General features: G+C 40.9%; 3 protein-coding genes across 3 annotated transcripts; all 3 read right to left on the bottom strand.

Annotated features, from left to right (window-relative positions):
• Nucleotides 1–320: 320 nt before the first annotated feature.
• On the bottom strand, nucleotides 321–5,558 carry LOC118232475 (protein mono-ADP-ribosyltransferase TIPARP-like). Its single transcript, XM_035427500.1, has 6 exons — nucleotides 5,477–5,558; nucleotides 3,808–4,452; nucleotides 3,418–3,595; nucleotides 2,823–3,010; nucleotides 1,528–1,794; nucleotides 321–1,381 (listed from the first exon to the last, which is right to left on the bottom strand). Exons 2-6 carry the CDS (start codon nucleotides 4,440–4,442, stop codon nucleotides 931–933), a joined length of 1,719 nt encoding a protein of 572 aa, XP_035283391.1. The 5' UTR covers nucleotides 4,443–4,452; nucleotides 5,477–5,558; the 3' UTR covers nucleotides 321–930.
• Nucleotides 5,559–6,789: 1,231 nt separating this feature from the next.
• LOC118232432 (tripartite motif-containing protein 35-like) lies at nucleotides 6,790–10,370 on the bottom strand. Its single transcript, XM_035427424.1, has 6 exons — nucleotides 9,594–10,370; nucleotides 8,622–8,717; nucleotides 8,308–8,538; nucleotides 8,001–8,023; nucleotides 7,793–7,911; nucleotides 6,790–7,565 (listed from the first exon to the last, which is right to left on the bottom strand). Exons 1-6 carry the CDS (start codon nucleotides 10,008–10,010, stop codon nucleotides 7,021–7,023), a joined length of 1,431 nt encoding a protein of 476 aa, XP_035283315.1. The 5' UTR covers nucleotides 10,011–10,370; the 3' UTR covers nucleotides 6,790–7,020.
• A 458-nt stretch (nucleotides 10,371–10,828) lies between these two features.
• Nucleotides 10,829–15,538, bottom strand: LOC118232431 (E3 ubiquitin-protein ligase TRIM39-like). The gene is made up of 6 exons (XM_035427423.1): nucleotides 15,030–15,538; nucleotides 13,922–14,017; nucleotides 13,412–13,642; nucleotides 13,044–13,066; nucleotides 12,812–12,930; nucleotides 10,829–12,488 (listed from the first exon to the last, which is right to left on the bottom strand). Exons 1-6 carry the CDS (start codon nucleotides 15,441–15,443, stop codon nucleotides 11,911–11,913), a joined length of 1,461 nt encoding a protein of 486 aa, XP_035283314.1. The 5' UTR covers nucleotides 15,444–15,538; the 3' UTR covers nucleotides 10,829–11,910.
• Nucleotides 15,539–16,594: the final 1,056 nt, after the last annotated feature.

The following is a 16,594-nucleotide window of genomic DNA, read 5'->3' as shown; positions in this document are numbered from 1 at the left end:
GCACCTTTCACGGACATGGTCTTCAGTGTGTATTATGTTTATAAGTGCACTACAGCTCGCTACGTTTACAGTCTAGTAGTTATGGTGGAATAAAAAAAAATAAAAAATTTCATAGTTGGCTTAGGGACTGGGAAGCTATGTGCAATAGAATACCAGATAATCATATAGCCACCGCAATTCTTGATGAAATGTAATTAATTTTAAACATATGCCTTCCGTGGTTTCTGAAAAGCAATGAAAACGGACCTGTTGCGGCGCCAAATCACATACTGCTAGTATAATGTTGATTGCAATTTAACTCCAAAAATGAAAGTCAAGCAGAAAATACGAATTTTTATTGAAGTTTTCCTGTGTCGCCTGCAAGATCTCAGATAGAAGATGATTAGTGCCGAAAACGTGCTTATTTGTGCTTATTTGTACTTCACAGTATACCACTAACATTTTACACAGTAACCTATTGCATAATGTGATCTTCAAGTTATGTATGCATTACAACAGTACCAATCGGAACTACAAATAATTCTGGCATATCACCTCATGTCAACCTGATATAATTATATGCTTTTTAATAGTCATTTATGCTTTTCATTGTGATAAACATCATTGCCCCTCTCACTGTCAAACTGCAGATCCTCCTGTTCATTAGTCTTCTGCCCTCTGCTGGCTACAACCGAAAAAACCCAGTTAGTGGATTAGTTTGAACATCAGAGGTTGCAGTACAGCCCACCCAAAATTTTGGCCATCCCAGTAGGATCACAGTCTCCATACTGAGTTATTTCACAAATGCACTGAATTCACCAATGACAAGATGTAATCTTTACTTCACACTGTATCACCACACTGTGACCATAAACCCAAACGCAGTAACTTAAAGGTGTGCCACTTCAGGACTCATCCTGGCTAATCAGTTTTTCAGAATGTCCTTGCACTTCATTCACAGATGTTGACGAGGTCAGACACTGCTTTGTACTTGATCAGGTAATAGGGATAACACTGGCAGTTGTCAAATACCACAAAGATGGAGGGGTCGGAAATCTTGTCAACGCAAGTGTCATATAGCTCATATCCTGGTGTCAAGGGGTTGAGCCGGGGTGGGCGGGAGTATGTAGCGTTCCCAAGAGTCACATTACCCACCAGCACCTTGGCAAGAAACATGTGCTGGTTACCCCCGCCTGATTTGGCTGCATATTTCAAAGAGTACCTGGCATCTCGGGCAAAGTAGCTGCCCCGGCCATATACCACCCCGTTCTTCCCTGACACTCGTGGGTCAAAGTTGTTCAAACAGATCTCCTTGGCGCAATCCTCAGTGGTCCCATGGAACAGATGTTGCTCCAGAGACCAGCTGTGTGCTGTGCTGTGAATCTGCATGTGCTCCTTCTGCCTAAAACACCAGGAAGTCACACGTTTCAATTTCTGTACATATATTCAACGGAGATCATTTTACAGCGAAAAAACACTGGGTGACAGTATCTGAACACCAACACTTAATCATGAATGCCAAAATTCTCACTCATCACATCCTCTTACCTCCTATACCTGTCCCAATGAAAGATGTTCTGGACCTGCTGTATGCTGATGATCTCTGTCTTGGTCTCATTCATGGTGCTGTAGAACAGGCAGTGGATGCTTTGGTAGGCTTTGGCACTGGGTGGCACCTCCACCAGGCTAAAGCCCTGATTTGGGCTCAGATTCCACACAGGAGGGTACCAGCTGCTGAACTCCTGCAGAGGATCCACACTGAGCCTGGGGAGAACCTGCCCAAAAGGCCGGGGGGGTTCTCCTAGCGAAACTGTCCTGAAAAGCAGTTTAAGATCACAGAAAAGAACAAGGTCAGAAAGGGGCAGTCACATGTACCCACACTATTTGAATTCACACCAAATTACATTTGAAATGCAGCTAATACGAAAAACCAGTAAGCATGTGTTTAATTTCTATCCATCTCCCAAGGAGACAGTTTTTCAAAGAAATGCACTCTTGAAGAAAAGTCATCCTAAAGTTACATTATTGCAAAATTTTGTAATCTTAGAAAAATAATCCAGTGAATGTTAGAAGGGTCACTGACAATGCTGCTGGATGGCTCACTTGGTTAAGACACTATGCTCTGGTGCATGGATAAGCCTCATGGCCTTGAATCGATACTGGACTGTGCCATGCTAACTGTGGTCAGTAGGTATAAAGTAATGCTACCAGTTTGTCTCCCTTGTTTTCTCGCATGGTACTTCTGTCCCCTGCCAGCAAGATGTTGTCATAGCCTCTTTGTCAACCACTTCTCAAACAATTATCCATTTTCACCACCTCAGTGTGAATATCTGTTCATCTCCCATGATATATTCATTTTTCTTTTCATTGTCACACCCTTTATTCCATTCAAAAGTATACACCTAAGGCTCATTATACAAATATCAGGGTTATTAACAACTAAAACCAACTATTAATTGAATCCATCCTGCTTATTTGAGGTGCTGGAGCCTATCCCAGCATGCATTGAAAGGCAGGAATACACCCTGGACAGTTCACCAGGCTGGGATTTGAACCTTCTTGTGCCACCCAAATTAACTGAACGAATCTGCCATTCTACCCATTAATGTTGCTACTGCTAGTGCCCTTACATTATAAATACTTACACACTTTTCTTGACTTATCAAAAAATAGTGTATTCTTGAATAATAAATATAAACAGAGTATCATAATTGCAAACACTCAGTTCTTGCTGGTAGTGTCTTCAAACCTTTGGTCCCCATTGTATACAGCTTCAGTTTGGGCAGAACATTTTTTCACAAGGAAAAAGGACCAATGACACAGAACATGGCAATATCTCATACTTCAAGTTTGATTTGATAGAGAAGGGCGAGCGAAAAGTAGGTCTCCATCGAATTCTGCGTTCAAACTTGGTGGTGACGTTCATCTGGGTCATACTGCTGAAGTCCACTTCGTACAGCTGCTTCCCAATGTAGAACCCACGGCTTGTCTCCCCTGCTTCTATTGCTCCCACAAGCTCCTTGGACACTTCCTACAGGAGGTGAAAAAGTCAGACAAGATTTAGATAAGCCCCTCCACCCCTTATCCACCATCTAGATCCACAGCCTGTAAGTATACTTTACCCACTGTCTTTTTTAGGGTGTTGTGGAGCCAGGAGTTTTTCTTGGTAAGCCCCAGTCCTTAACTGAGCCCCTTAACCAAAAGGTAGATAAATAAAGGCAGAGCTATGGGATTATATTACCCAATCAATGTACATGTTTAATAATGGGAGGCTTAGAGACTAGGACCAGTCCAGCCATTAGGTTTCCTTCCTGTGGGAAGCAAGAGAAAACTTTCAAGATAGCCAAGGTAGTAGTAATAATGTGCCACCTACTAAGGCAGTAGTAATAATGTGCCGCCTACTAAGGCAGTAGTAATAATGCACCACCAGTAACTTACTTTTTCATACTTTTCCCACTTGCCATCATTCCACCAATAGATGCTCCACTCTGTGGGGAAGTGAGGGCTCATTTCTGGATCACGGCTGCTGGACAGTCGCCTGGCTTTATCATATTTCGCTGAGGTCACTTTCTTGGTCTCCAAGTGAAGCGTAAACGCTTCTGTCCTGATGGGAAATCTAAACAAAAACCACATTAACATGATGGGTGCAGAAGGATACTACAGTATATTCTCATTTGCCTTTATGAGTATTATAGCTTAGTAAGCTTACCTTTAACATTTAAACATTAACATTTCAGTCTCTACTCAATAATACAGTAATAGTGTGAATAATAATTCTGTAGAAAAGTAGAGCTAATACAAAGACCCCTTGACACTCTTTGTACCCACATGTCCTGCAGCCTGATGGTTTCTTGGTCTGGATCACAGTACAGCTTCTCCAGTTTGACCTGAGCAGACAGAGAGATGTTGACCCACTGCTGCGTGTTCCAGTGCCTCAGCTGCCAGTGGAAAGGCAGAGGCGTGTGGTGCCGCTCGCAGCTGAGCTTGTGTGGGCAGCAGCCAGTAAGGAAGTCATCGCAGATGTGGATGTATTTGGATGGCTTGGTGTAAAAGGTTTTGGCTGCTAGCTTGAAAAACACAGAGGGACAATCAGTATCACCGTTGTGGTCTAGACCGGAGAGGGTCGGCAGTAAGTGAACTGGTAGTGGGACATGTTTAAACTGGCAGGGTGGCTGAGGCTGGTTTACAGGCTGGTCATTGCTCCGGGCTTTCTGGGTGGTGAGAGGGGTAATCTGGATGGTGATGCTGTACGGAGTCTCACTCCACTGCACCCCTGCCTGAGTGGCATTTACACACTCCCACACGGGCAGGCTGGTGTTGGTGTTTGGGGGGATCTGCAGAAGTAGTTCAGTGGAGCTCAACAGTCTGACCGGCACCTGCCTGCAGGAGCTCTCCTGGTCTGGAGACTGAGCCTCAATCTTCCGCTTCTTTAGTGGTACTTCACTGGGCAGGAGTTCTGCCATTTTATTAGTCCTTCAGGAAGAGAGCAAAAAGGTAAAAAGGGTATACATACTGTGTAAAATAGAATAATTAATATATTCATCAAAAAATTCATAAATAAATGTGCCTACTCTTAACCACATACTGTACTTAATCACTGCTAAATGATTTTACGGCAACCAATATGCTTAGGTAAATATGTTCCATCATTCCCATACTTCACTGATACCCAACATTACTTACAGATAAAAAGTGCAGACATTTCCTAGCATCAAAATAGCATTTCCTGCCTAGAAAAAAAAAAAATTTAATCTCTTATTTGCTTCATTACTAATCTTAAAATCCCAGCTGCCAGTGTAGGCACATCTATTTACGCAATGTTCTCCATAAATTTGAGAAGATTAAACTAGGTTTCAGGTACAATTTTTTCTCTGGTAAACAGTAAGTTGCGTCTTTTTCATGTAAGTAATAACAAAGATCGCGACATCTGACTCATCGGTATTACAAGTGTAAAATTAGGAGAAGCAGAATTCCCCAGACAGGAAAAACAACAAGAATGCCACACCCACACAACATACAGAAGACAAACAAATAAGTCACTGAGAGAGAATGATGGCTTTGAAATAGCATACAATATTAATGAAGCACCCTTGCTAATGACAACAAACTGTCAACATTTTGTGGTAAAGTAGGCGCTCCCAGCTCCCTTCGCTATAATGAAGTCATAGAACAAGGTTTTCAGGGGGGAAAAAACAGACATAATCGCGTTCGACCAAGTCACGTTGTGTAGTTGGAATAACATTTTGTGACAGCTAAGATGTTCTTTTTGGCCAAAACAGTTAACACATAACTGCCATTTAAGACACATTCAATAACCCGACGAGGCCCAAGCGATCTACACCAAACGATATAAAAACGATTGGATCTCCCATTAACCTGCAAGAACCGAACCACAACATGTAGCCTATTAAGAGTAAAAAAACAGTTATAGAACATCAAAAAAGTACGTTACTGTGTCAGTTAATATGGTTATTTTTGTGAAATGATTTAATCTTACCGGCTCTCTTCAACACCGACGTGCTTTTGCTTTCATTTCTGCTGGGACGTGAAAAGATGCGCGTAGTAACTCCGAGTGACTCGTGCACACTCATGACTTATGCATAAAGGCGTGGTTCTGTAACAATGCGTGTGAAGCTAGCGCAAGCGGTAGCGACAAGGACTTTTCACAAGGGTCTGCAATTTTTAAAAATAAATGTACCACACTATTACGTTAAACATAGGAAGCAAGGAAGTCTTTTTTAATTGCAAAAAAAGTAAGTATATATATATAACGACTTACTAAACACAATCTAGCCGATACCACAACATCATTTTTGCATGAAAAAAAAAATCTATGGAAAGAATTATGTAGATAAGAAATTCAACAGAACTTGGATTAATTATTAGTTTCATAGCAGCCAGTGTTCTTATATCATATTTTTGCATAGTTATGTTTATATGTGTATGCCTTCCAACTATACACAGTTGATCTGATCAACATTGGCTTCTTTACATTACACTAATGGACTATAAATTGGCCTTCTGTGCTGCCTAGTTAATATTAGAATTTTGTATTCCTGAGACTAACACTGATGCTCTCCATTTCAGTAGGTCACTCTGGATAATCACTGTATAAGTGACTGTAATGTAATGTAATGATCTGCTTTTTAGTTGCTAGATTGCTTGTGCATAGGAAGTGCATTTGCTTCTGTAAATTAAAACATACAGGTGTGCTTATCCATACTGTATCTATTAGCATATCAGCATTCAGATTAGTAGAATGTGTGGAAATATGTCAGTACAAACGGAGGCCTGGCTTAATTTTATTTAGACTAAGCATATGCAGACATTTAAGGGCATTCTCCTGAATTACCCACTTGGCAGAGTCTATACCACTATTCTGCAAAATATCTGCCGTTATGTTATGTTATTAATTCGAACAGAATTAAGATTGTGCATTGATTGGACCAGTGTACGGAATTTCTCCCCCACAAAGTCATACAAGGCCCTATAATAAATCACCATTCCTATTATTTCTTGATTAAATATTAGAATGTTTTAGCCAAATAAACAATGCCAATTTCAAATACAATTCTAAACTTGCAAGATTTTATCAATTCTAATTCACACATATGGTTTGTGTGGTGTTTATGATTCATGAACAACAGCAGAAGTGTCAAAATGCAAAGTAATGAATTCTATCTCAAAATACAAAACTGAAAAATGAAGGGTGCAGTTTTAGGTCAAATAAATTCACATATGACTCATTTGGATTTGGATTCATACAATACCGTAGCAGTCTAAAAGCAAAATAAATACATTTAAATGAGATAAATGATCACACAAAATTTTTATTGAATTCCATGAATAAAATACAAAACCACATGGGTTGTATTCAGCAGTAGACCGTCATACAAGTTAAAGGACCAGCAGAAATATATGTGGCTTGAGTCACTTGTGGACTACATTAAAGGATGCACTGATTTTGCACCAAAGGTAGTTACACCAGGACACACTGAGATTAGAGCAAATGTGTGAATTAAGGACACTACTTCTCCATGTTTAACTGGAATGCTCTAGAATTACTGACATCTCCAATGGCAGTATTCTCAGAGGGCACTCTTTAGAGCCAACCCAGAAGTATGGGAACACCATCTCAGTGAAGGTGTGTTTGAACATGTAGATTTGGGTGTGGTTAGAGGGATCAGAGAAGGTCACTTTGCCTCTGTCCCAGTCCAGCGTCACTCGAATTATCTGGGGCCTCTTTTTAAGGTTAAGACGCGTCAGGGGCGACGTCCCGGCAAAGTACATCTTGTGATAATAGTACATGGACAGGTAACCGTTCTTCAGGATTGAGGGAACCTTCTCTTTCCTTTGGGCAGACTCTTTAACCACTCCCAGGACCCATGCCTCGTTGTCCCCGACCTCCACGTCCCAGGAGTGAGACCCCGAGCTGAACCCCGCGGCGCCCAGCACGGCCGTATCCAGGGTGAACCGCTCGGGGTTGTCCGGGAGATGCTGCCTTTCCTCGCTGTCAGCCACGGTTGTCAGATCTTCAGAGAGAATGAGCCACGGGGCGGCAGTGTTGGGGTCCAGAGTCACAGGGGCTGGAGGAAGAGACGGCGAGAGAGGGAGAGAGAGAAAGAGGCAGTGAGTGCTCTATGACTTTTTATAGATGCCTGCATTGCATTGCCCCTGAATATATGCCTGTATGGGAAAACTGTATGAGACAAGTGGGAAGGGCACCTGCGTGACACCCCTCTGGCACTCTATCCTGGTTGAATTATAATTCACTCACCCCTCCACCTTTTTAATGCACATCTTAAATACTCACTGTATCTGACAATTTCCAGCATCTTCATCCACACTTTGTACGTCAGAGATCCCAGGTATGAGGCTACATTGATCAGCACTCCTGAACCCAGCTTCAGTTCCGGAATTGTGGGCTGGGCTCTGCAATAAGACACAGGAGTTCAGGGGCCTCAGTTCAGTTCTTAGGTGAAAGAGAACATGTTACAAAAGGCAGGAAGCAGTTCACATACCTCTTCATTGTGGCCTTGCATTTCTGAAAAAAGAAAATTTTTAAATTTTTTTATCAGCTTCAATTTCCAGCTTGGCATGTGAAGATATTGATAATCTATCTGCATCATGCACACATCACAATGAATGAAAAATATTTAACAAATAATAAGCTATGATCTCATGAAATGGTCTATCAAAATACACTCAATGACATTTATCACAAAAAATGAAAGATTGGTCAGGTGATCACTCATAAAATGCAACATCATGCTTCCACAACATGAAAGGTATGAAGGACAGACAGAGTGAAAGTGATGATGTGCTTACATGCAGGAGTGTTATGTCCTCCACCTGAATCTCCTCCTCTAAGGCTCTGATAGTGTCAGAGAGGGACGCCATGGTTCTCTCTACGGCGTTGATTTTCGCCTTCATCATCAGGCTCTTCGCTTCCTCCTCCTCTTTCAGCGCAGTCACCCTCACCTCCTCCTCGACTCGGAGGAAATGGTGAAGCTTCTCAAACTCGGCCTTTATCTGCTCCTCCGTCTGCCGAGCCTGCGTCTAAAATAAGAGCCTTTATCTTGGATTGCACGGCAAAGTGACGGGTTTTGAATCCGCATCACTGGCAGCTGCTACTACCGTACCTTTATGTGAGCTGCAGTCTTCTCATAGTCCTGTCTAGCTTTGTCAAAGCCCTCCCATTTCCCTTTCAGGGGCTTCAGTGCGGCCTTCAATTTTGCCTGGGAAGAGACAACAGAATATGGCAGTAAGACCATGCAGCTAAAGACAGGAGGTTTCATGAACTCAGAAATGGGTGGAACAGGAAATTGAATTTATCCAATCATTTTTGTGGTCAATGGAGAGCAAAGCCTTTTGAGTAGTTTGTACTGGTTAGTACCAGTTTGTTATAAATTCCACAGGAATTACACAGAGAAATGATTTGCATTTGGCTGAGAATATTACATTACCTTACATTACAAGGACCACATTACATGGTCCTTGACAATTGGAAAAATTCACAGTTGCATGAGGACTACAGAATCGGGAGCAAAAAAAGTGTCATTTTGCATTTATACTTATTACATGATTGACATGGTGGAATGACTAACAGTCATAACATTATTTAAAGAAGTTGCAGAGAAATTTGCATGGTGGATAGGAATATGTAATGAAAGACATACAAATGTGCACAAAACTATCAAAACTGACCTGCTGAGACTTAGGCCTCTGGGGTCTCGACTTAGGAGCTGAAAATGACCTGAAAATGACTAGGGTGCTGGGTAACAGCATATATCACTTCAAAGTGTTGGTTTAGGTATCTAGCTTCTATCATGTTTCTGTGGGTTTGCCCATTGGAAATTTACAGTGTTCTGGTGACCAGAGGCCAGTATTCCTCTCAAGTTTTGTAACGAAACATAGCCTAATTGTCTGTGATAGGAGACCATTACGATATCCCCCCTTTTAACTTCACAATGCAGGGAAAACATTTGATCATCACAAAAAAACTACTTAATAATGGAGGGCAAAACAAGGCACCTATATTTTCCAAAATGCCCACTGATAAAAAACAAAGCCACTGTGAAACAACAGCACACAGGCCTACTGCTTCTCCTCACCTTGAAGTCCAGCACTGCCTCGCCTATCGGACAACACTCGTGATCTTTGTGTTTCCTTGAGGTGTGGCAGACAACGCAAATAGGTTGGCAGTCCTCCAAACAGAACAATTTCAGTTTCTCCCCATGCAGATTGCACAACTCTCCGGTCTCTTCCCCCTCCGCTGCCCCCCGAACGCAGCTCTCTTTGACATACGAATCGCACAGGTTCTTCAGGGTCAGGCTGACGACAGGGTCATCTGTGCTAGATTCGCACCTGCACAGCGGACAGTCTCGACCGGAAAGCTTCTTGGTCCAATACTGCTGCAGGCAGGTTTTACAGAAGCTGTGGCTGCACTGCAGGACCACCGGATCCCGGAATATTTCACAGCACACGGGACAGGATAGGTCCTCTTCCGAAAAAGAGAGACTGGCTGCCATTCTTTCTGACACAACAACTTCTCGTTTGTTCAGTCTCTTGCTTAAAAAAAGTCCAGGCACAGTCTTGGTTACAAAACGATATGCGAACAAAGGTTTCCTTTCTATTGGCAGGGAGATTAGGCCTACATTTTATCTGAGTTGTCTAGACGTTACAGAGTAGGCTACTTTTCTTCCCGGTCCGTTTATTACCCACCCTCAAACCTTAGATTTTTTATCTTCTTCTCTCTCACCGAATATTAATTACCGATTCCGATTTCCTGGTTGATTTTTTTTATTAATCATTTAATCAAATACGTCACATAAACGTAATTGCAAGTGCACCCTCAGAAACTCTACGAACTTTCACTTCCTACTTCTCGTCACAGCTGCTTATAGGGGTGGAGCCATTGTCAGGCTTATTTAACCCTTTAGGATCTGCCAGTTAACATGTACATTTGTAGTTATGCTGCAAGTAGGGGACGGTATACTGGGGCACAAATGCAGAAATATTTAAAAGGTTCGTTCGCCAGTGTCATTAATGACCACAATTAATATTTAAAGTGAAAACGGAGTTAAAACCAACCATTTAAAATTAAGCAATGCCCTTTATTGTATGTAGTACAAAACACCAGATCACTGTCACCATCTAGTGGTGTCAACTGCAACATATTTAAAAACTTGATATTGATAAAACTTGATATTGACATTGATAATTCTTCACCACTTAAAGTTCTTAGGTACGTTGTACCAAAAACCTTCGCATCACATATGGACACTGTATTACTGAAATAAAAGCAGAACTTCATTCCTTTTTGTTCTTCAAAGAGCACAGCGCACCCTTTTTATTTATTTATTTATTTATTTATTCATTCATTCATTAATTCAGACAGGTAGAGAAGAGAACACAGCTCAGAAGGTGCCATGTTGAGGGATTGCCAACAAGGGGGGACGGGTTGAGCATTGGGAGCCCAATGAACTGTACAACATTTTTCACCTTGGGCTGCCTTTGCATAAATGAAGTGGTGGCATGCATGTTTTCTTTAACTATGACAGATCTCAAACACAGGCACTTAATCGCTCAAACAGAATGATTTTACATTGCAAAAGCCAAAGGGAAGAACATAGAGTGAAACAGTTTTCACTTATGACTGAGTTCCTCAGCTAGAATAAAGAAAAAAAAAAAAAAAACTCTCTGATAAAGCCCAGCAGTCAGAATCAATATCTGGATGAATTTTAGAAGTGTTCAATTCTGGCAATTGTGATGTAAAAATGATTTTCCTCCACAAAGCTTAATTTAGTACCATGTTTCCCTAAGCTTCTTCCCCAGCTGTAATATGCTAGTCCAACCCAAGGTCTGCTTTGTCTTAAAAGTGTAGGCTTTCTCTCTGGCTTTCTATTAGAAAGGTCTTACATTACCGAATATAACATGTTGTGTTTGTCCACTTGGTTTTCTTATTGCCCAAGAACGGATCAAAGAAATTTTTAGTTGAATAACTAGTTTTTCGATTGATTGATTTATTGATTGGTTGGTTGTAAGCCTGCACACCTTCATATTCTGCAAGGATTGGACCATTGTTGTCAATTTTTAGAAATACAATAAAGGTAACATAGTACCCATTGTATTTGGCACCAAACCCAAAACGCCAGGTTAAAAAAATATTTTATTGCAACAATATAAAAAAGTAAATGCTAAAAGGCAAAATAGAAAGAAAACAAACAAACAAAAAACAATCTAAAAATATATGTCCCAATCTCCCATCTCCCAAATGAGTAAGTACAGTGTACTTAGTTTTACTCATGGAAAATGATAAAAATCTAGAAAAAGAACAAAGTAGAGTCCCATTTCAAGGAAAGTCAATGAGTGTTCATTTTAACAAATCAATGCTTATATGTTCAGGAATGCATTGGGGAAAACGTATTATTACCATCCCCAGCAAGGAACTAGGGACGGCCACATGTCAGACCTTTTGGTGACCACAGACACCTCGGAAGGTTGTAAATACAGAGGGCTCGATTTGCAGCCGTGAGCAAAGTACGGGAACACCCTTTCAGTGAAGGTGTGTTTGAAAGTGTACATGTGGGCGTTGTTGCTTAGGTCAGTGAAAGTCACCTCGCCCTCTTTCCAGTTCAGATGGACTCCGATCGTTTTGGGTTTCCCCTCGATAGCGAGGGGTGTGGAGGGCGTGGTCTGCGCTGTGTACATCCCGTCGTACAGAGCTATTGTCCAGAACCCCCCCTCGGGACTCAGATCAGGCTTTCCTTTCCTTGAAGTGGTATGGTATGCCACGCCCAAGGCCCAGACAGTACTGTCCCCGACCACCACTTCCCAGGAGTGCGTCCCTGAGCAGAAGCCTGTGGAGCCCAGGGCACACTGGTAGTATTCATCCCTCTCTGGGTTGTCCGGTAGCGACCGTGCCTCATCGCGGACCCACATGTGGGTCAGGTCCTCAGACAAGGTGAGACAACTGTTGGCTGTGTTGGGGTCCAATGTCACAGGAGCTGAAATAGGAGGAAGGAAGGGTGGCCAAAAGGTTCAAGGTGACACTGCTCAGTCCATAGGCAAGATTAAATCCAAATTTTGCCTCTAATTTTGATTTGTGATCTAATGAAAATGTTTTTACTTCACAATGACAATTTGGTGAGTTGATTTTGACTGTTGTAGAACTTGAACAACGTTTAAAGAATATCAATGTAAAGCACAAATGTTGATTAATCCAGGCCACAGTGTTTTCAAAAGTAGTTTAATTTTAATCTGACATTGTTAAGATATCTGTACCCCTATCTTGCCTGCCCCCCCACCCCCCTCCCCTCCCGGTACATACTGAATTTTACAAGGCTCTGCATTTTTTCCCAAACTCTGAAGTTGAGATTGCCCAGGTGTCTGGCCACATCCATCAGAGCTCCTGGAACCAGCTCTGGATCTGGTAGGGTGCACTGGGCACTGCAACAAACACAGCTGGTGTTAAAATGGAAATACTGAAATAACAGCACAGGCTTCAGAAACAACTGAGAAAAAGTTTGACGCCCTTACAAAGAAATTCAGAGCACACATACCTTTTCATTGTGGCTTCATAGTTCTGTGGATCATCAAATAAGCAATGTTACTGACAGCACAATTACTAGTACTAGATAAGTACTAGAATACTATTATAGGTGTTTATGCGGAGGTACTGTATGCAACCAGGCAGAAAGTTAATATGCAGCACATATAGCTCATCTTAAATGAATGAGGAAGCACCTTGATCAAAAATGATCTGTGCTTCTGGAAGAGAGCAGCCTAGAAGACAAATATAAGTCATGCATTTAACAAAATGTAGCAAGCTTTTTGGTAATGCATAAAGATAAGCAAATGGCAGAATACAAAAATACATTTTTAGAGGAAAAGGTCTGTGTGTGAGTGAAATGAATGTATTCTTATTTACCTTCAGAAATGGTAGAGTGCCACGTTTCATCTCCGCTTCAGTTTCTAGGATTTTGCCCTGAAGAGATTTTATCTCTCTGGTAAATTTCTCAGCCTTATTTTTCTCAATGTTACTTTTCAACTGCTCTTCTTTCATCACAGCAGAAATCCTGGCTTCCTCCTCATCATATAGAAAGTTATGAAGGGTCCTGAACTCCTTCTTAATGTGCAGTATCATGTACTCGGCCTGGCTCTGAAACAGGAGAAATGAGATGGAATCAGTCATTAAACGCACTTCTATTTTCTAAGTAGAAATCACAGCTGCCCTGGAAAGGATAAATTCCAAATTCTTATGCAATAGGCTTTAACTATACCAATAGTTTCCATGAATGTTTAATGTATTATTGTTAAAACTGCAGGGGTCTTGTTGTTTATCATAAATCTAGTATACAGTTTAGTTTTAAGGAAAGTTACTTTTTTTACAACAGGTTTAATTTTACAGCAGGTATAATGATAGATCTTGTTACAGTACATGTATATGCAGTGCTGTTTTATCACAGGAGTGTTCGGCTTCGCAGAAGGTCATCAGCTTCTTGTGCAGAGTCTCTAGTGCTTCCAGTACGCTGTCCTGGAATGAAAGGGATGGTCTGTTAGTTCACTGTAGGAAGGACAGATACAGTCCCACCTCTCACAGGTCAGGGCCAAATTCACAGTAAATTCAATTCTGATTCAATAGCTAATTCAATAACATTTTTTCATTTACATATGTTTATTTAACCTTTATTTAGCCAGGAAAACCCCATTGAGAAAAAAAAATCTCTTTTGCAATGGGGACACAAAGTTACAAAATTACACAAGACAGTAGACAAATGACTTACAGATATCAAATGGGGAATGAGACAGCAGTGTCATAAACAGTCATTAAAAATCATAACAGAGGTTAAAAACAGGAGCATAATTCAGTCACGAAGTCATGAATTACATATTTGAACTCAGCAATTGAAAGTCATTTGTCAAGTTGAAAATAATATTAATTTGAAACTTGATTGTAATTTTACAAGGGATCCATTTGAATTTAATCATTGTAGTGCAAATAATGGTACAGCAATAATAATGATTCAAAAAGAAACCAGACAAGATAGATTGAATGACCAACAAATAGTCCTTTTCAGTATTTCTTGGAACAGCTTAGTATCTCAGCTCATAGATCATTTTGACTGAAATATCTGTATTAACATAACACGGTACAATCTATGAAAGCATAATGTCACAGACAGTACAATCTGCTTTGGATATACCTGCCATTGCAAAGCTAGTAAGTATTTATAAACTGTAAATATTGTAAACATCCTTCACTGCTATTGAAATCATATGCTAAAACTGAAACCGGAAGTGAGACTATCCCTTTAAACCTTTAGGGACTCTTGCCCTCTCAGCTGTTTAAGTGCAATAACATTGGCCATTTTTAACCCTGTAAATTGAAAAAAAAAAAAAAAAAAACAACTGGTGAGACAGGAACAATCAATTACGGTAAGAGAGCTATTGAAGTTTTCTCCTTGAAAAAACATATCAGTAATATTGATTAAAATAATGTTCCTCTGACACAATTTATCTCTGTGGTGTAGCACTGTGTAACACACCTTAAGTTCCAGCTCGACCTCTTTGATTGGACGGCACTCGTGATTCTTATGCTCCCCATTGGTGTGGCACGTGACACAGATAGGCTGGCACTCCTCTAGGCAGACCAGGGAAATCTCTTCATTGTGGTGGTTACAGAGTCCTATAAACTCTGATCCTTTGGCCTCCCTCCGGTCTCTCTGCTTTTTCGCTGACATGCAAAGGTTCTTTAGAAGCAGGCTGGCAGGGAGGGGTTCATCCTCAGGAGACTCTGCCCTGCATGTTGGACAATTGTGAGAGTCTTGGCCCTCCCAGTACGTCTGCACGCACTCCTTACAGAAGCTGTGGCTACAAGGCAGGACCACAGGCTCCGTGAAGATGTCCCAGCACACTGGGCAGGAGAGGTCTTCTTCAGAGACGCAGAACATGGCCGACATCTTTTCAGGCTCTCAGGCTTCTCTATTGCTACAGTCTGGTTGGGCTTCCTACAGCGATCTGAGGTTTACTTTCGATTTTCCTTTTTCGACTCACCCATAATAGATATTTGTTTCACTTCCGCTTCCCAAAATGTAATTTCCTGAGATTACAGGAAGTCTCATGAGTCATAAGATATAAACACTCTGAATGAGAAACAAAGGAGATTCCTTAACTCCCTCTTCCCTAAAAAGGAAATAGAACTAGTTCTCTTTTACAGTAAAATGCACAACACATCCTTTTCTTGGATAAGATGCATTTCAACACGTCCTCCTGGAGCCTTTCTTGTACTTGTGCGATCATTTTCATGTTATTCTGCACTAAACTTTCTGGTTCTCAACATGGAACACTACTTTGTGACAATGCGATCATTCTTTCAAGAAATACGTTTTGACCAATTGATGAACTGATTTGATATGTACATAAATAGTCCCTCAGTGAATCATAAATGGCCAGGATGTCATCTTTACTGGGGTCAGAGAACATCACTGTGTCCCTCTTCAGCCTTATACTCTGAAGGGCCTTACCCATGCTTTCAATATGTTTACAGTATGGGATTATATATATTTTTTTCATTTTCATTCTACTGTGGTTTTGCTAACTTATTTTTTACGCATCCACATATCTTTGTATTTTTAATAGGACCTGGTCATCTTCATACCGTGGACCAACCTGCTTTTTGGTAAAGACCAATCAGTTTCTCCTATTTGATGAATCATTTGGAGTATGCAGACACCAGTTATGAGAAGCCATTTGGAAAATCTCCTGAATTGAGCAAACCTCGTTCACTTATGTCTTCAGTCCCTCACCTCTAAGCAATTGATTGTCTAAACATCTTATTGTCTTATGAAAATCAACAGAGTAATACTGGAAATGTACAATATATATCAGAGGGTAAATGTTCTAAATCTCAGTCAGTAGATAAAAAAGGCAATGTATTACATGCATTGGAAAATATTGAACTTATCAGGTATTCTAATCACTTTCTAAGGTATTGTTCCAGGCTGTTTTTAGAGAATACACCACTAGATGTCAGTACACCACTATGTATTTTGGAATTTTCTTTGTCCAATGGTTTTGCAAGTGCATTTTCAGTAGTGGATATGAGACCATA

The sequence above is a fragment of the Anguilla anguilla genome, chromosome 7, assembly GCF_013347855.1.
Source record: "Anguilla anguilla isolate fAngAng1 chromosome 7, fAngAng1.pri, whole genome shotgun sequence".
Lineage (NCBI taxonomy): Eukaryota > Metazoa > Chordata > Actinopteri > Anguilliformes > Anguillidae > Anguilla > Anguilla anguilla.
This window is presented reverse-complemented; position numbering and strand designations above follow the sequence as displayed.